We start from the raw sequence: 18,133 nt of genomic DNA on the forward strand, positions 1-18,133 counted from the left end.
GGCAGCCTGGACTACTCAGCAAGCTCCAGGTTAGTGAGAGACTATCTCAAAGACTAAGTACCAACCAACTAACTAACCAACCAACCAACCAACTAACCAACCAACTGATGAACTAACTAACCAAACAACCAATGAACTAACCAACCAACCAACCAACCAACCAAAACAAAACAAAACACAAAGTGAATGGTACCCGAGGAACAATACCCGAGGTTGACCTTTGGCTTCCACACCCATGAGAATATGTGCACACCTTTCCCCCAACAAGAACACACACACACACACACACACACACACACACACACACACACACCATATACAAATACACACACACACACACACACACACACACACTCAAGTGTGTTACTCTCTAGGGCTTCCCAGAAGCTTGCAGCCAAGAGAAGTCATAGGCAGAGTGGAGGGTGGTCCTGGAGCGCAGGATGGTGCAGGAAGTGAGGTTCCTGAGGGGGGGGGGCGGTGACCCAGAGCTCCATGCCCAGTTCAATATTTTGCTGTTGTTTTTAAATACACTGTTACAAATGGGGAAACTGAGATAAAGTAGCTTGCCCAGGTCGCCACACAGAGGGTGGTGCTGGGGTTGGTTTGTGCAGTCTCAGGGCATGGTCCATCGCTGTCCAAATACTAGGATGGAGGCAGCTTGACTACCGTCTTAGCTCGGTCCAACCCTCTCTGGATGTGGGTTGATGCAGAGTGAGTCTGAGTCTGAGTCTCTGAGCAGCTGGCAGCCAGCTTTGCCCAATGACATTCTCTGGGTGGTTGCACATGCTTGCACACTCTCCAAATATAAGCCCATGCCCTCCATAAGCAGAAGCCACAAGGCAGGCCCTGAGATGGAAGCCAGGCTGCTGAGCACCGTCTGGGGACTCTTCCTGGTGTACGGGCTGCAGGCGGAGTCTATGAGGGTGGACCTAGTACCAGAGAAGGTGCCTCTTTCTTCTTACCTTGCAGGCACTACTGGGGCCTGATGGGAAGGTGGACAGGGAGGGAACCGAGTGGATAGCCATTGTAAGTCTCGCTCCCCTTTCTTTTTTTTTTTTTTTTTGGTTTTTCGAGACAGGGTTTCTCTGTGTAGCTTTGCGCCTTTCCTGGAACTCACTTGGTAGTCCAGGCTGGCCTCGAACTCACAGAGATCCGCCTGGCTCTGCCTCCCGAGTGCTGGGATTAAAGGCGTGCGCCACCACCGCCCGGCCTCGCTCCCCTTTCATCCAACTCCTACTTGGCTACGGGATAGCTGGCAGGGGCAGGACCATCCCCAAGAAGGCAGGCAGTGGAGGGCCCTGGTGAGGCTCTGAGCTCCATGGACTTCTCCCCTCCCTGAGTTCTGTCATGTGCCACCTGTGCCGCGGGAGGAGCTGCTGTCCTCAGGCTGGTCACCTCTGGGTCCTTGGTGATTTACAGATTTGGGGTCCCTTCCTGCTCCCTGGTTCATAGGGTTCCTATGACCCTATCGCTCTGCACTGAGGAGCCAGAAGACTTCTCCAGAGTGGACAGCTTGTTTGCTTAGATTCCTCTTTCTATGCCCTGGATCCTTCCTGAGACCACAGACTCACACTGTAAACTCAGAGGGGTCAGCTTTGGGGGGACACAGATTCTTTCTCTTGTAACAGTAACCAGTTTCTAAAAGTTTCAGGTGATACCCTGTGCTCTGGGAACATTGCTGTCATGGGAAACCATGATCTCAGGGAAGTTGAGGTTGGTAGAGCCATGCTCCTGTATTCAGTGTGCTAGCTGTAGGCCTGGATGCTTGCTCCCCACACACCTGCTGGAAAGGTCTCCTGGCAGACCAGCCTTGTGTCAGGATCTTCTGGAAGGGACATTTCTATCTGGTGTCCTGAAAGGTCCCCTGGGAAGGAAAACTCGGCTAAGGACAAGTGGCCATCCAGGCTCATGACTATCTATTGGCCTCCCAGAGCCTACCCACTCCCTGCCCGAGGGTCCCTGAAATACCCTCTATAGCCCGGGAGCTGCAAACCCAGTTTGGCTCGGCTGCTCAGAGCTAAGGATACCTCTAGTTCTGTTCTCTAGATTGCAGGATTCTGGAAGGAGGTGGCTGTGACTTCGGACCAGAACCTGGTGCTGAAGGCTCAAAGGAGGGTAGAGGGTTTGTTCCTCACCTTCAGTGGGAGGAACATCACCGTGAAGGCTGTGTATAACAGGTAAGAGGCCTGGCTCATTTGGGGATGTGACCCGCTGGGAAGGAAGAGACATATATGTAGTTGAACACAGTCCAGGCTGTACCTCTTGTAGTGGAGAGATCATCAGCATGTTTGTGGACTAGCCTTCCCCGTATCTACCGGCTTGGGCCCTCCAACCCCAGAGAAAGCTAGATCTCAGGCTCCTTGAGCTGCATTTCTGCCAAAATATAGGCAAGGGCTTAAGATAAAGCCTTATTCGTTGATAAGAATGTGCAGGTAGTAGCTGGCTGGCTCCTTGAAGGTGAGAGGCTGGGGCAGCCCTGCCCCATGCATGGCTCCTTTCCCATGGGTCCTAGGCTCCAAGATGTTCCCCAGTTTGCCAGCACCCTTTCTGAAGGTATGCCCCACTCAAAGATGTGCCCATCGGGTGGACGCAGGCTGTCAAGTTCTTAACAAACACTATTGGTGCTTTTCAGCTCAGGAAGCTGTGTGACAGAAACATCCGTGGGTTCAGAAAGAAACATTGTGGGGGAATTTGCTTTTCCTGGTAAGTACTGTTGCCTCCTTGCTGAAGTTGCAGCTGCCTGACCCTGGATACTATCTCCCCCTGGCCCGGAGGCTCTCTGTGCCCTTCCTGGGGTTCTCAGGCCCTGGACTCCAGGCCCCTCATCTCTACTAGTGAACTGGATTGACCTTGAGAAGTTATCTTCCCAGGATGTCACAGGCAGGTCCCAGCACTAGGCAGAAACAGAAAGGAGTTAGAGTCTGCAGACCCAGCCTTTGAGGTCAGCCCCCAGGTTTGAGCAAGGCTCCCTAACCCTGCTACTGACTCCTGAAGGCCAGAGGAAGATACACGTGCTGGACACGGACTATGAGCACTACACCATCCTGAAGTTGTCCCTGCTCTGGCAAGGCAGAAACTTCCATGTGCTCAAGTATTTCAGTAAGCTCAGCCTGGGTTGAGGGGCAGAGCCCTGTGGCTGCCTTCTTTCAGTCTGCCAGCCCAGCCCTGCTGTGCCCCACAGCTCGGAGTCTTGAGACTGAGGATGAGCCAGGCTTCTGGAGGTTTTGGGAAATGACAGCAGACCGAGGCCTTTACATGCTGGCCCGACATGGTGAGCACATCACCTTGGGGAGGAGGCTGGACCGGGCCCCTGTTATGGGGTCTGATGCCCTCCTGACTGTACCACGTGCTGTCCCATCCCACAGGGAGGTGTGCTGAGCTCTTGAAAGAGGTGAGCCTACTACCCTTGGTCTACATTGCAGCCTGGCCCTCATGGGGCCCCTGCTGGCACTACTGGTCCTGGAAAGGAGGGGTCATCCATCCCTCCACTGATCAGGACAACCAACAACCCTGATGGGCAGCTTCAGATGCATCTGTAGTTTGGAAAGAACAGTCTGCCATGTGACCCCAAGCTGTCGTGCTGGGCCCTTGGGTGTGGGACACAACTAAGTTGGACAAGAGAGGTCCCTTGTTTGTATTATTCTGTCCAGCAGGACTGTGCAGGGCTCTGGGCCAGCTCTGCCCCTTCATGTTCTGCCAGTTGGTGGGATGGGGGAGTTCAGCTCTGTTGGATGTCTTGGGGTTTCCTGTGTCTAACACCATGCTAACCTGCTACCTACACAACCTCACTGTCACAGCCTAGGCCCCAGAGGTTGACACTATAACTCCATTTTGCAGAGAGAGACTCCAAGGCTCAGGGAACCAATGCTTTGCCAAAGCCAGGCAGCTGGGGTACCAGCGTCTCAGGGTCCCTGAAGGCCACACATGGCCCTAAGCTCTGCTGTTCTGCCTGCAGGGACTGGTCTGAATAGCTTCTGCCCAGGCCTGCAGCTGCAGCCCCACCTACCTGGCCTCTCCTGCTCCTGCCTGAAGGGCCTCCTGCATCTACTTCAAATAAACCCTGCTGCCAAAAGCTGCCCAGCATCTTTCCTGGGGGCAAGGAAAGGGGTGGCGGGAACGGTTCTCTGGCCCAGGTGGAGGAAACAAGCCTGAATTTTCGGTGAATGCTTGGTGAAGAATTTGCCTTACACACAGGGCAGCCAGTCCTAGACTCCCAAGTGAAAAGGTCCTGCTCCACCTTGCCCTGCCCTGCTCCATTCATGCTACCCTGGGCAGTGTGTCCTACAGCCCTCTCCTCATTCTGGAACAGTGTCCATTCTGGTCATGAATGCTGGTGACACCCCAGGATGCCATGAGCAAAAGTGAGAGCAGGTCTGGAGCTTTGCGGGCATCTGGGCAGAGGAGTAGCAGAGCAACGCTTTCCAAAAAGGCTGCCAGATGGCCAAGGCCACGCTGGAGGCAGAACTTCCCGTGAAGACACATGGAAATGTGTGGCTCTGGCTGTGATGAAACCTCTAACCTTCCCACCGCCCACTTTGTTGGCTGCCTACCTCTACACCTCTCCTCGACACATCCCTCTGAGATGCCTTGTCCCCACTGGGCAGATGGGCAGCTGACACTCAGAGGACAGAATTGAGTCCATACCAGAGCCCCTTTCCTGACGCCAGTACCCGGAACCTGGTGCCACATTCTGGAGCTGGCCAAAGGTGTTGCAGTGGCCACTGTGTGTGTCTTGTGAGAGGATAGGTGGGGGGGTGGGGTGCAGTTAGCAGGATCCTGGAGGGCTTCTTCATTTGTTCAAAAAGCAGGAAAAATGCTTTCCATCTCCCCTGAACATTGTTTTGAACACAGGGATTCTCTAAGAATACAGACCCTTGCAGTTACCGGTGGGCATCACCCCACCCAAAAGTCCTGGTGCTGAGGCTCCTTGAGTTTCCTTTGTTGGCCTTCAGTGATTGCTTACAAACCACTGTTTCTAGGACGAGATCATTAGCATCAGGATAGCTCAGTTCTGAAGACCTGACGTTCTTCTGAGGTTGGAGGGGTCAGGGAGAATTGAGCTGGTCACTGGCTGCTAATGTGGGGCTTGCTGAGATGGCTGGGGACACCAGCTTGTGGCTTCTGTCAGGAAGAAAGAGGGGGCATCAGTCCACTAGCTGGGCTACCAGGAGATCCAAATGGCCATTGCCTCTGTGTGTATTAGCCGTCCCTTCCCGAAGGGCTCTGAGCCCTGGGTCACTTTTATAATCCTTAACTGTTCTCCCTGTCTCCTCGTTCCCACTCCTTATAATTTGAACGCCTGCTGTAGCTGCCAATACTCTTCTGTCTTGTCTGTGCCCTGCAGGGTCAGGGCCTGGGCCTTCCCTAGGGGGTGATATTACAAGGGACTGTCTCTTTGCTGTGGAGGCTTCACAGGTGGCTTGGCCCTATGTGTCTTGCTCTTCTCCGGAAATCTGGAGATTGTGATCTCGCCCACAAAAACAAGTTTGCGGGTAAAGATAATAATACCAGGGCAGCAGGTCTGGCTTTAGCCCAAGCGTGTTGGCTGCTGGTCGGGTGGCCCTTGGCTGATTGCCGTGGCTTCTTTAAAGTACTCAGTAAGATAGTGATGGGGCTGGAGGGGGTCACGATATTCTGGCCCACTCCTTAAGATTCTCAGCCTGCTGAGCACAAAGCTGCACAGATTCAACCATGCATGGCTCCAGTATCCTCAGTCCTGCCTCCGCCATTCCCAGGACTCTGTTGCCTGGATCATTGCCTGGATTTCCGGTTGACAGAGTTCTGACCCTAGCAAGTCTTCATCTTCTCCATGCTTATGACCAAAGCCTGCCGAGGGGCCTTGGTGGAACACCTGCTCTGTCACCTACACACAGCTGGAAAGGAGCAGTTCAGTTGCTGAGTGGATTGATGCACACATGAGTGGACGCCCAGAGACAAGATCTGTGTCCCCTGGAGGTGGTCCCCTGAGGCCCTGCTATCCACCTGGCTGGTTTACAGTCTACTTCCAGCCCACCTAATGAGAACCTTCTATGCCTATTCCAAGCACCCACAGGGAAGGATATAAGTTTCAGAGGCTCTGAGCCAAAGGCTGTGGCTTCCTGTGGTTGAGAGCTGAACCCAGGTACCCAACTACTAGGCACATGGAGAGCAACATGCTCTTCACCCTGCTGGGGCTGTGTGTGTGGCTGTGCGTGGGGCTGGCGTCTGACTTACAGGATGCGGAACTGAAGGACTTCAATATAAACAAGGTAGTCACAGTTATAGTGAGCCAAGTTCCGAGGGGGTTGGGCCCTGCCCAGAGTCAGCCCTCAATATTCTACCATCTTGGGTGCCCTTCACCCCTAGAACTTTCCAGACTGCTGCATCCCTTGGAAGGGAGGGATGTAAAATGGTTCTCAGGGTCCCAAATCCTGAATGCTGGTACACCCAGGCAGTTCTTTCCTCTAACCCCTATCTCCCAGTTTTTAGGCCTCTGGTATGAGATTGCCTTTGCCTCCATGATGGATACACATGGCTTAGCGCACAAGGAGCAGAAGTTGGGAGCCATGACAGTCAAGCTGGAAGAGAACCTTCTGGCTCTGACCACCACCTATTACAAGTGAGTTAAGGCCTTGTCTATATGGCCCTAGAGGAAAGCTGGGGTAGCCTGGACAGTGCTCTCTGCTTTCCCCAAAGATACATCGACCCATGTCTGTGCCTCAGCCTCAGCTGTAGAGAGGGATGAGGGGACAACTGTTTCAGATGGGACCAGACATCTTTGGCATCCTGGTGTCCCAGTGTCTACTAAGACAGTTTATGGAGTGGCCTACAGCTCTACAATCATGATAGGAGTTTGGCCTCTGGACTGCCACCCTGGACTCTGAGCAAAGCAAGTAACAGACCAGACAGCTTTAAGGTCCAATTCTTTAGCTCATGAGATGTGCCAGCTTCTGACTGACAGATGGCAAGGCCTGAGGAGAAGTGGGGCAAGGCTGACCCGAGTCGTCTCTTCATCCTGGCACACAGCCCAGCAGTGCCCAATTTCGCATGTAGCTATTGGCCAGTAGACACCTTCAGGCCAGGTCACTTCCACAAGGACGTGTGCACGTCCCTGTTCTAGAGTGTCCCTTCAAAGTGTGTCGTTTCATCACAGAGTGGCCCTCAGATATGTATGTGCTTCTGCTCCTCAGAGACTGTCTCCCTCAGTCATGCATGGATTTGATCCCCAGGGAGCATGTCCTCAGATGTACGTAACCATGCCTCTCAGAGTATACCTTCAAATGTGCGCCCTTCCACTTTTGTGGGTGTCCCTGGGTGTGTTTATGTCAGAATGTGTCCTTCAGCTCTGAGTGTGTCCCTGATGCTCAGAGCATATGTTCTCCAGATGTAACCATAACTCTTCACCTCAAGATTGTGTTCTTCAGGTGTGAGTGACCATGTTCCTCACACATGTGTGTCTGCTCCTGAGTGTGTCCCTCAATATTTGTGTCCCTGTACCACGGAGTGTGTTTCTCAGTCATGAATAACTTCCTGTTTTTTAAGAGGTTCTCCCCTAAATGTGTTCCTTTTACTTCAGAAAGACTGTTGCTCACACATGTGTTTCCCTGCTCCTGAATGCGTTCCTCATGTCAGTGTGTCCATCTTTCTCAGGCTGTGTCCCTCAGTGGGCAGAGAGTGGGTCTCTTAGGTATGTTTGTTCCTGTTCCTCAAACTGTGTGCTTCAGACACAAGTGTGACACTGTTCCCCAGAGACTATATCCTTCAGATATATGTACAGCCCTGATCCTCAGGGTGTGTCTCTTGATCCTTTGTGTATCTGTGGGCACAGGTAAGTGGTTCCTCGGGAGTCACCGGGGGCATATTTCCACAGCCAGTCGCTCTTGCTGCTCCATCTCCTTCTCACTAGGTGGCCACTGGGTAAGGGTCCTGCTCTCTGGGGCCATAGGCTCAGCAGATATTAAGACACGTGTATCTGGCTGGTTTCTGGACTCCTGGGTTGCCCACCATGCCCACCACCTCAGAGCATACAGTGTACGGCCTGGTAGGCAGGAAGCTGGGAGTCTCCTTCCTTTCTTTATTCTCCTTCATTTGCCTCTTTGTCTGTCTAGCCCAGGCTGCCTAGGACTATATGCTCAGGGATGTACACAGGGATCAGTCCTGTGTATAAACACGCCTAAGAGACCAACCCACTCTTGGCCACTGAGGGACTCACTGTTTTCCCCCTTTGTCAGTCTCTATAGCCCAGGATGCCCTGACGTGGGCATCAAACTGCAATCCTCTTGACTCAGCTCCCCTCACCTCCCAGTGTTGGGATTACAGGCTGGCCTACTTTCTTGTCTTCATAGTGGGGACCACTGTGTGCTGGAGAAGGCCGGGGCCGTTCAAGTAGACCATCCAGGGAAATTCAAGGTCACCAAAATATCAGGCAAGGACGCTGTCCCAGCTTTGGTGGGTGTGGTGGCCTCTCTGAGGTACTTTGGCTTATTCTTAGTCTGTCCTTACTGTTCTGGATGTGGGGGACCCTGCCTCACTGGGGGTGTTGTTTGATGTATCCTGACTGAAGCTCTCGGTGCGGGGCTACTCGGTACCAGGGTGTCATGCCCAGATGTCAGGAGCCCCTGCAGCCACTGTCCTCAGCCTCCATCTTTGCCAGGATTTTGGTGGCTTCCTCTCTGAGATCCTAGATGTGATTCAGCATTCATTTATCTGAGTCAGTAGGGAATCCCTGCCCTCCTCTTCAGACTCTCCAGGCCCATTCCAGGCTGCCCATGTGTGTTTCGAGTACATGCTTGTGTGTGTACAAATGTGCTAGGCAGAAGCATAGCTAGGAACTGAGAGCCCTGGACAAGCAAGTGGGAGGGTGTCTAGAATTTTGCTCTGTTCCCAGGAAGCAAAGAAGTTGCTATTGTGGCCACTGACTACCAGACCTATGCCATCATAGATATCTCTTCTCCAGTAGCTGGGACAGTCTACCGGGCCATGAAACTGTACAGTAAGTCCAGCCTGGACTCATCTGGGGGTGGGGTGGGTGTCACCCTCCTGTACCTCATCTCAATGTCTTCCCACCCTGGAGTGGGGATAGGAGAGTATCCCAGGGCTACATCAGGATGGGAAGAGAAAGTCTGTAACTGTAGAAGTTCAGTCCATATTCACCTGCAGGCCGGAGTTTGAACAACAATGAGAAAGTCCTGAGAAAGTTCCAGAAGGTAGCCTTGGAGAATGGGTTCACCACATCAAACATAATCATTAACAAGCATGACTGTGAGTAGGCCTCGCCCAAGTCAGGGCCTCCAAGGAATGGGCAAAGACCTGGGCCTGCCCTGTCCTTTCCTTGTCTCATCATTTGGTTTTTGTCTACAGTAACCTGTGTGAACATATTGCAGTCGGTGAGTCTCCGAACTAAGCTGGGACTGTGCTGGGCACCCAGGCTGGGTGGGGACTCTTTCACATGTCCTTTCTATCACATTGATGAGCGTGGGAGCTTTCCACTGGCCTGGTAGCTGTGGGCAGCTGGGGAGTGTGTTTGATCACACTTACTGGAGCAGGCAGATCCAAGTTCCAGAACACAGGCTGCCCAAGGATCAAGAGGACTCAGTTATCCTCTCTGGGCTGTTTTTCCTCTGGCCTCAGCAGCTGGGGAAGGCCTCTGTGGTGGGGTCTGACCCTCTCCTGCCTCCATTTCATGCAGGGAGGTGAACCAAAGTCCTGAATAAGGTAAGCCCACATCCTTCATTCTCTACTGCAGCCCCTGTGTTCTGATACTCGATCCTGATCCTGGTGGTGTGTGTGTGTGTGTGTGTGTGTGTGTGTGTGTGTGTGTGTGTACCTCTCCTCTGATGAGGACACCCAATAGTAGCATTGCTTGACAGTTCCAGAGAGGCATCTGTTTTGTTGTTTGGAAAAAAATGTAGTTGGGCCGGGCGGTGGTGGCGCACGCCTTTAATCCCAGCACTCGGGAGGCAGAGCCAGGCGGATCTCTGTGAGTTCGAGGCCAGCCTGGGCTACCAAGTGAGTTCCAGGAAAGGCGCAAAGCTACGCAGAGAAACCCTGTCTCGAAAAACCAAAAAAAAAAAAAAAAACGTAGTTGGGAATATGAGTCCAAGCTGTCAGGCAAAATCCTAGGAGGGAAGTGATTGTGTGGGTAGGTGTGGGTGGGATATTGGGACAGAGCTGCACGGTAGGCCCCTTGTCCTCAATGTTCTGCCCAGCAGGGATGCTCAGAACTGCTGATTGACCCTGTCCGTCCCTTCAGGTGCTATCAGGGGGTGGGTCAAGGGGAGATATGGACCCTGTTAGATGTCTTAGGTTTCTGTATATCCAGCACTGTGCTGGTCCATCACCAGCATGACCTCATTTCCACAACCTATCCCCTAGATGTTGGCAATACGACTCATTTTACAGATAGAGAAACCAAGGCTCAGGGAACCAGTGCTTTGCTAAAGCCAGGTAGCTAGGATGCCAGGCCCTTCGCCTGTGACCTTGACCAGTGCCTCAGGGTCCCTGGAGGCCACACACAGCCCTGAGCTCTGTTGTTTTGCCTGCAGGAAATGATCTGAGGAGGAGGTGGTAGCTCTGCCCATCTGGCCTCCCCTGCCCCTACCCAAGGTGTTCCTTGACCTGTGACAAATAAACCTTGCTGCCACATGCTTGCTGCCTAGCATCTTTTTTGAGGGTGGGTGGTGACAGATGGGAGGTAGGGGCACACCTGTGATCGATCACCTTGGTTTCTGTCCACAGTGACCCACAGGAGTGCAAATGCATTACATTTTTTTAATGAATATTCTGCAATGGACATACCTCACATAGCCCATCAGGTGCCACCGACTGATTCAGGCCCACAGCCCCATCCTCACTCTGGAGCAGTCTCCTGTCCTCTTAGGATCTGGAAGTGGTCCTAGCAGGCCACAAGCAGAGATAAGAGCAAACCTTCTCTTGTGGTCTCAGTAGGTCTCTCAAATGGAAGAGGAAGAGGAACAGACCCCTTTGCTGCCTGTATTTTCCTAAGGCTCCCTACTGTGTGGAGTTCAAATCCCCAGCTACTGTTTTCAAGGTCCTCCTGGATGTGGCTGCTCTCTAGTCCCCTGCTCGGCCCTTCCCAGTCAGTTCCGAGTGCCCATCATGGTGTCTGTCCCTCCATGGCCTAAAGCCACTGTCTGCTTACCTTGCCTCTTTTCGTTGCTGCAGCAGCTAGTGGGCAGAAAGGACAGGAATGTGGGGTGATGTGAGCACCAGCCCCTTGGGGCAAATGGGTTCTGCTTCCCAAGAGCAGCAGCCCCAAGATGGAAGCAGGAAAGTGGTACCTGGGGTGGAACAGTATGGGATGGGGGAGAACCGGCCCAGCTGGAGTGGAGAAATGTTGCTGACCCCCAGGCATCTGAGTGAGACACCACAGAGTCTCACAAAGAGAAAACTACACCCCTTGCCCACCTCAAATCCTGAAGCAAGTGCCAGAGAAACCTCCGAAGAGGCATTCTGAGGCGAGGTTCTGATGTGCTAAGGGCACAGGGAGTATTGCGGTTTCCTTCAGATCTTCTGGTCCAAGCCTGCACCAAGTCCCAGGAGCCTAGCGTGAGGTTGGACTTCCGGCTCCAGACTGTGGACTCCAGCCACAGTTCATCATTGCACAGTTCTGGAGCTTGACCTCCAGTCCACGATCATGTGACCTCCAGTCCACGATCATGGGCCAGAAGTTCGTTTTCAGGGCTGGGACACGGCTCAGCCAGTAAAGCACGGACATGCAAGCATGCAGACATGGATTTAGTGCCTCGTAGCCCATGTCAAAAAGTGCCAGACACTGTGCTACATACCTGTAGTCCCAGAGCTGGGGAGATGGAGACAGCAGGATCTCTGGGGCTTGTTGGCTAGCCTATTTGGCCAACTTGTTGGGCTCCAGGTTCAATTAGCCACCCTGTATCAAAAACGGTGGGGAGTGAATGATGAAGACACCTGATGTTGACCTTTGGCCTCCACATGAATGTACACATATGTACACATGCTCTCACACATGCACATGCATAGACACAAGAAAGTCTACCTTCAGGTAGGGGCTCTCTTCCTGACTGGTGGACATGGAAGTTGGGAGGCAGAGTGCTTTATATGGTCAGTCTCCCTGTCCTCATAAGGACTTTAGCCCCCTTGTATAGAGTCACAGTGAATGGCTTTACTGGAGCCTCACTTACCACCTGAGAACCCCAACACAGTAACACGAGGGTCAGAACTGAGGAGCATGCAACCCAGTCTCGGACAAAGTATACTTTGCAAAGGCTACAGAATGCAGGGCTTTTATATTATTTATTTATTTGTAATAGGGCTTCTATGTATTTCTTAAAAAGTATTTTTATGTGCATGGATGTTTTGCCTGTGTGTATGTCTGTGCACCACGTGCATGCAGTGCCCAAGGAGGTAGGAAGAGGGAGTTGGATCCCCTGGAACTGGAGTTATAGATAGTTATGAGCTGCTGTGTGGGATCTTGGAATTGAACCTGGGTTCTCTGGAAGAACAGCCAATGCTCTTAACCACTGAGTCATCTCTCCAGTGTTGAATGTAGGTAGGGATTTTATAATGTGTTATTGCTGATGCTTCACAGAAAGGTTACTAGATATACAAACAGAAAAGCAGGATCTATGGGAGAAAAAAGGAATAGTTAGTCCAACATGACCCTGAGAAGAAACAAAGTTGGATTCAGAAGAGAGATGTCTAACGAGGCATCATAAGCATGTTAAAGGAAAAAGGAAATTAATGGCATGGTAAAAAGAAAGGATTCACAAATAAATAAATAGCCAACGACCAATCAGAGAGAAATTCAGCACGAAGTGGGACTGTCACAAAGAGCAAGAAGGAAATCTCAGAGCTGAAAGGACATTGCATGGACTCAGCATCAGGTTGGACAAATAAATGTCAGTGTCCCAGTCTGAGGAAGAGAGGACAGAGGGACTGAGATTATCTCAGAGGTTTCCTGGAAAAGAGCTGGCCAACTTGTTTAGACACGTTGTTGAGCTCCAGGGTCAATGAGAGACCCTGTCTTGGAAAAAAGAAAAAAAAGATGAGAGTGAGTGAGACACCTAATGCCAGCCTCTGGCCTCTACACGCATATACACCAGTATAGTGGAAATTAAGGAGGCAATTCCACGTAGTTTATCTGATAGTCAAAAGAGGTTTATTTTGGGTAAACTTACAGCAAGCAAAGAGGCCAGTTATGGGATCCAGGAGAGGTGAGGTGCAGTCCACCACGGTTCTCTGGAGAACTCTGACTTGGTCTGCAGTCCAGCATCCAGCATCCAGCATCCACAAGGTAGCCAAGAGAGAGCGAGTACATACGCATCTCAGGTCTTAAGGGGTCCCTGTCTTGGCCACGCCCTGGGTGGGGGCAGGTACCTAGCAGTTACCTGCTGCCTACTAGGGGCGGTGCTTCAGGGGTGAAGCACAGACGACCGCCCCTACACACCAGCAAGGCAGCCGTAGGAATAGAACAGGGCAAGAAATGTGCAGAAACATGCTAGAATCAACAGTGTCGGTGTCAGTCACTTTTCCCACCGTGACCAAATATCTTACAAAAGCAATCAAGCGGTGAGGGCCCTGTCCGTCATACTGGGGAAGGCATGGCAGGGTTCATGGCAGTGGGGGCATGCAGCTGGGACTCCTTGAACTTGACAGGTCATGAGGCAGGGACAGTGAAATGTCAGCAATGGCTTCTTCCTTCCTTCCCTCTTGTATTCGGTCCAGGAGACCTCAGCACGTGGGACGATGACCTACATTCAAGGTGGATTTTCAGTTAAACCTCTGTGGAAACACCCTCAGAGACACACCCCAGAGGGGTGCCTCACTAAGGCCCAAGGTGTTTATTAATCTAATTATGGTGACAAAGTTAGTCACCAGATTATCCTAAGCTATCAAGTTTAGGATAATATCAAGTCACAAATTTTATATAGACAAAAATGTTTTATAAGGTCATAAAATGCAAAGTTATTCCTAAACTTGATGAAAACATCGCCTTAGAGACTCCCAAAATTTAGAGAAAATGAGCAGAATAAAACAAAGAAGCAGGGCGGGAGGGGGGAGAACAAGGGAATCTGTGGCTGATATGTAGAACTGAATTGTATTGCAAAATAAAAATTTAAAAAAAATACATTTTTAAAAGAATTGTTGTGAAAAAAAAAAAACAAAACAAAGAAGCAGCTGAGTGGTGGTGGTGCACGCCTTTAATCCCAGCACTTGGGAGGCAGAGAGGTAGGCGGATCTCTGAATTCCAGGCCAGCCTGGTCTACAGAGTGAGTTCCAAGATAGCCAGGGATACACAAGAAACCTTGTTTTGGAAAAAAAAAAAAAAGAGGGAAACTCATAAAAAAAATCATAGGAAGGAATATCACATTCTGCATAGTAAAGCCAATGTTCTGGAAGAATATTAAAAGATAAAAACATGTGGCACAGAGCCAGGCGGATCTCTGTGAGTTCGAGGCCAGCCTGGACTACCAAGTGAGTTCCAGGAAAGGCGCAAAGCTACACAGAGAAACCCTGTCTCAAAAAACCAAAAAAAAAAAAAAAAAAAAAATGTGGCAAACAGGGATGCAGGTGCCTTGTGTCCCAGGATAGCAGGGCGATCCAGGAGAGGGCAGAAGGGCATTTTTATGTAGTTGAGAGAAAACGCTCAGCTCAGGTTCCAGTCGTTGCCCCTTGTAGAGACAGCCCGTTCCTGCATCTCTGAGGGCCGCTCGCTTGCCTGACCTCTTTCATACGTGTGTCTCTCACTCTGGAGACTAATTTGTTCATTTTACTTGGAGACCCTGAGAGATTTCCTTTTATCACTAAAAAAGGAGATTTATTTATTTTTATTTGTGTTTGTGTATGTGGCTGCATGACTGTGTGTACACCAGGTGTGTTCAGGTATCCAGAGGCCAGAGGGTGTCAGAAACCTTGGTACTGGAGTTACAGGCAGCTGAGAGCTTCCTGATGTGATTTCTGGGAACTGAACCCAGTTACTCTTTTTTTATTATAAATATTTTTATTTTATAATTAATTTAATTTTACATATCAGCCACGGATTCCCCCGTCCTCCTTCCTCTCACCCCCCAGCTTCCCCCCTAATCCACCTCCCACTCCCACCTCCTCCAAGGCAAGGTCTCCCCTGGGGAGTCAGCCCAGCCTGGTAGACTCAGCTGAGGCAGGTCCAGTCCCCTCCTCCCTGCACCGAGGCTGAGCAAAGTGTCTCACCATAGACAGTAGGTTCCAAAAAGCAAGCTCATGCACCAAGGACAGGTCCTGGTCCCACTCCCTGGGAGGCCCCTAAACAGTTCAGGCTCATCAACTGTCTCACTTATCCAGAGGGCCTGGTCCAGTTCCATGGGGGCTCCTCAGCCATTGGTTCACTCCTGTGTTTCAGTAAGCATACTCAACCACCGAGCCAACCTCTCCAGCCCCTTATTTTCTTTAATGCTGTCCTTAGTCAGGGTTTCTGTTGCTGTGATAAAACACCATGACCTAAAGCAGCTTCGGGAGGAAAGGGTGTATATAACTCTGCGGTCACACTCCATCACTGAGAGAAGTCAGAGCAGGGACTCAAGGAAGGAACCTGGGGGCAGGAGCTGAAGCAGAAATTCTGGAGGACCACTGCTTGCTGGCTTACCTCCACGGCTTGTTCAGCTTGCTTTCCTACACAACCCAGGACCACCTGCCCAGGGGTGGCAGTGTCCACAGTGGGCTGGGCCCTCCTGCATCAACCATTAATCAAGAAAATGCTCTGCAGGCAATCTGGGTGGAGACTTCTTCTCAGTTAATAGTCCCTCTTCCTAGATAAGTCTAGGTTTGTATCGAGTTGGCAAAAACCAATCAAGACAACACCCACGTGAAGGGCTCTAACAGGCCCGAGCATGGCACGCATGGCTCTGGCAGGCTTTGCCCATCCCCATTCCCTCTGCCTTGCTAAACCATTGGATTACATTCCTAAAGCCAACCATCAAGGTCTCTTCCCCAATTTGGCCACTTCCTCCTCCTGAGGCTGACCACCAAGGTCCAGCTATCAAAAGCCCCTTTGGTTCACCTAATTAACCTGTCCAATCAAAATTAAACACCTCATCCTAACAAGGGGTTTCCCTTTTACCTTTCTAAACCACCATTTACCTGTGGGCCGTGTCTGTCTCCTCTCTGTCCAGAGGCAGTCCTCTGTTCCTCTGGGACAAATTTCTCTTCCCTTTCTCCCTTGCCCCTTTCCCCTCTTCTCTCTCCTGTTTTTGTCTCTTATTTCCTGCCCTTTGTCCCTCTGGGGCAAATAAATTTTCTTTATGCTGAGAACTTGGTCTTGGAGTGTCTTGTGCCAATATTGGTTCTTTCATTGTATATGCCTTAGCACGTTCAATTCAGCTTAGAGTGTTGTTATAATTTTCTTTCTTTCTTTCTTTTTTTTTTTTTTCGAGACAGGATTTCTCTGTGTTGCTCTGGCTATGCTGGAACTCACTCTGTAGACCAGACTGGCCTTGAACTCACAGAGATCCATCTACCTTTGCCTCGCAAGTGCTGGGACTAAAGGCATGCACCACCACTGCCTGGCATAATTTTCTTTCTCTTTCTTTCTTTCTTTCTTTCTTTCTTTCTTTCTTTCTTTCTTTCTTTCTTTCTTTCTGTCTGTCTGTCTGTCTTTCTTTCTTTCTTTCTTTCTTTCTTTCTTTCTTTCTTTCTCTCTTTTTTAATTTCTTTCTTTATTTTTTGACCTGATTTACAATTTAATGGCTGTTCAGGCCTGGGTCCCTCACTTCCGCCACTCTCAGGTCCACTGCTCTGGGGTCAGAGTTTTCTGCTCAAAGGCGTGGATGTGCGGGAGCTCTTCAGCTAAGCGTTCATTCACCAGCCGGTGTCTCTGGAGCAGTGGCTTTCCCTCGAACTTAGCCGACACCACCAGGACTCGCAAGCTGGTCGCACAACCTCCACATGCTCTGCCTCCAGGTCCCGCTGCTGCAGCTTCTTGAGGACCATGGCCACAGCCCAGTGAGGGCACGGGCAGGCGTGCCCAGAACCTCGCCTCGGGTCCCGCCACTCCACCTTCCGCCCTCACTGGTGGGACCGTTTTCATTAGCTGAAATATTTTAACTCTTATTCAGTTTCTTCTTCTAGTAGCTAAGTAGAGACAAGGATACCTTTATTTTTATAGGACAGCTTGTATTCATTTCACAGGCCTGGTTGGTTCATAAGAGTCCTAACTGATCCGTGTCGTTTCTGTGAATGTGTGTGCTCTGCTTCCTTACTGGTAGTTGTCTGGTAGTCAGCTCTGGATGCCACAGCAGAGTGCTGGAGGCTGAGCAGTTTAAACAACAGAAACATATTTCTCACGATTTGGGATCAAGCCATCTCTCCCCCGGGAGAGAGTTCTCTAGGTTAAATTTTTAAAATTTATTGATAATGCAATTGTAGTAATGTAGCATGAATCTTAAAAGGTCTTATTAATAAAAAACAAACCTGGAGCCAGGTACTGGGGTCAACGCTGGAAGATCAGAGAAGCAGAACAAGCCACAGCCACCTCACCTTGCCAATTCCTCAGCTGATCCTGTTTCGAGTCCTCATCCAGAATGAATCTCAGCTGAACTGCTGCTAAAAGCCTAAAAGCTTAACCAGCTCTAGTTCCTGGTCCTCATGCCTTATATACCTTTCTGCTTTCTTTCATCACTTCCTGCTGTGGGATGTTCTGTATGGCAAATGTGTTTCTGATTAGTCAGTAAATAAAACACTGATTGGCCATTGGCTAGGCAGGAAGTGTAGGTGGGGCAAGGAGGAGAATAAAGCTGGGAAGTGGAAGGCTGAGTCAGAGAGACACTGCCAGCCTCCACGATGAGAAACAGCATATAAAGATGCCGGTAAGCCACGAGCCATGTGGCAAGGTATAGATTAATTTAAGCTGTAAGAACAGTTAGCAAGAAGCCTGCCATGGCCATACAGTTTGTAACCAATATAAGTCTCTGTGTTTACTTGGTCGGGTCTGAGTGGCTGTGGGACTGGCAGGTGAGAGAGATTTGCCCTGACTGTGGGCCAGGCAGGAAAATTCTAGCTACAACTTCCTGGGATTAAAGGTGTGTGAGTCACCATGCCTGGCTGTTTCCAGTGTGGCTTTGAACTCACAGAGATCTGGATGGATCTCTGCCTCCCAAGTGATAGGATTAAAGGTATGTGTGCC

The 18,133-nt window shown here is 50.7% G+C and overlaps 2 protein-coding genes across 2 annotated transcripts; both read left to right on the forward strand.

Annotated features, from left to right (window-relative positions):
- Positions 1-812: 812 nt before the first annotated feature.
- Lcn8 (lipocalin 8) lies at positions 813-3,967 on the forward strand. The gene is made up of 7 exons (XM_059258805.1): positions 813-944; positions 2,047-2,177; positions 2,633-2,703; positions 2,995-3,099; positions 3,182-3,271; positions 3,366-3,391; positions 3,956-3,967. Exons 1-7 carry the CDS (start codon positions 813-815, stop codon positions 3,965-3,967), a joined length of 567 nt encoding a protein of 188 aa, XP_059114788.1.
- A 2,107-nt stretch (positions 3,968-6,074) lies between these two features.
- On the forward strand, positions 6,075-10,625 carry LOC131908033 (epididymal-specific lipocalin-5-like). Its single transcript, XM_059259108.1, has 8 exons — positions 6,075-6,248; positions 6,462-6,598; positions 8,325-8,404; positions 8,867-8,971; positions 9,139-9,240; positions 9,340-9,365; positions 9,668-9,693; positions 10,524-10,625. The coding sequence occupies exons 1-7, from the start codon at positions 6,141-6,143 to the stop codon at positions 9,686-9,688; spliced, it is 579 nt and encodes a 192-aa protein (XP_059115091.1). The 5' UTR covers positions 6,075-6,140; the 3' UTR covers positions 9,689-9,693; positions 10,524-10,625.
- Positions 10,626-18,133: the final 7,508 nt, after the last annotated feature.

This window comes from Peromyscus eremicus, chromosome 4, assembly GCF_949786415.1.
Source record: "Peromyscus eremicus chromosome 4, PerEre_H2_v1, whole genome shotgun sequence".
NCBI classification, from domain to species: domain Eukaryota; kingdom Metazoa; phylum Chordata; class Mammalia; order Rodentia; family Cricetidae; genus Peromyscus; species Peromyscus eremicus.

Excerpts from the sequence above, each read along its gene's own strand:
- Lcn8 (XM_059258805.1), top strand. The coding sequence starts at position 813 with ATGCCCTCCATAAGCAGAAGCCACAAGGCAGGCCCTGAGATGGAAGCC. Across the intron at positions 945-2,046 it reads TGGACCTAGTACCAGAGAAG|ATTGCAGGATTCTGGAAGGA; the intron begins GTGCCTCTTTCT and ends TCTGTTCTCTAG. Across the intron at positions 2,704-2,994 it reads GGGGGAATTTGCTTTTCCTG|GCCAGAGGAAGATACACGTG; the intron begins GTAAGTACTGTT and ends TGACTCCTGAAG.
- LOC131908033 (XM_059259108.1), top strand. The coding sequence starts at position 6,141 with ATGGAGAGCAACATGCTCTTCACCCTGCTGGGGCTGTGTGTGTGGCTG. Across the intron at positions 6,599-8,324 it reads CTGACCACCACCTATTACAA|TGGGGACCACTGTGTGCTGG; the intron begins GTGAGTTAAGGC and ends TTGTCTTCATAG. Across the intron at positions 9,366-9,667 it reads GTGTGAACATATTGCAGTCG|GGAGGTGAACCAAAGTCCTG; the intron begins GTGAGTCTCCGA and ends CATTTCATGCAG.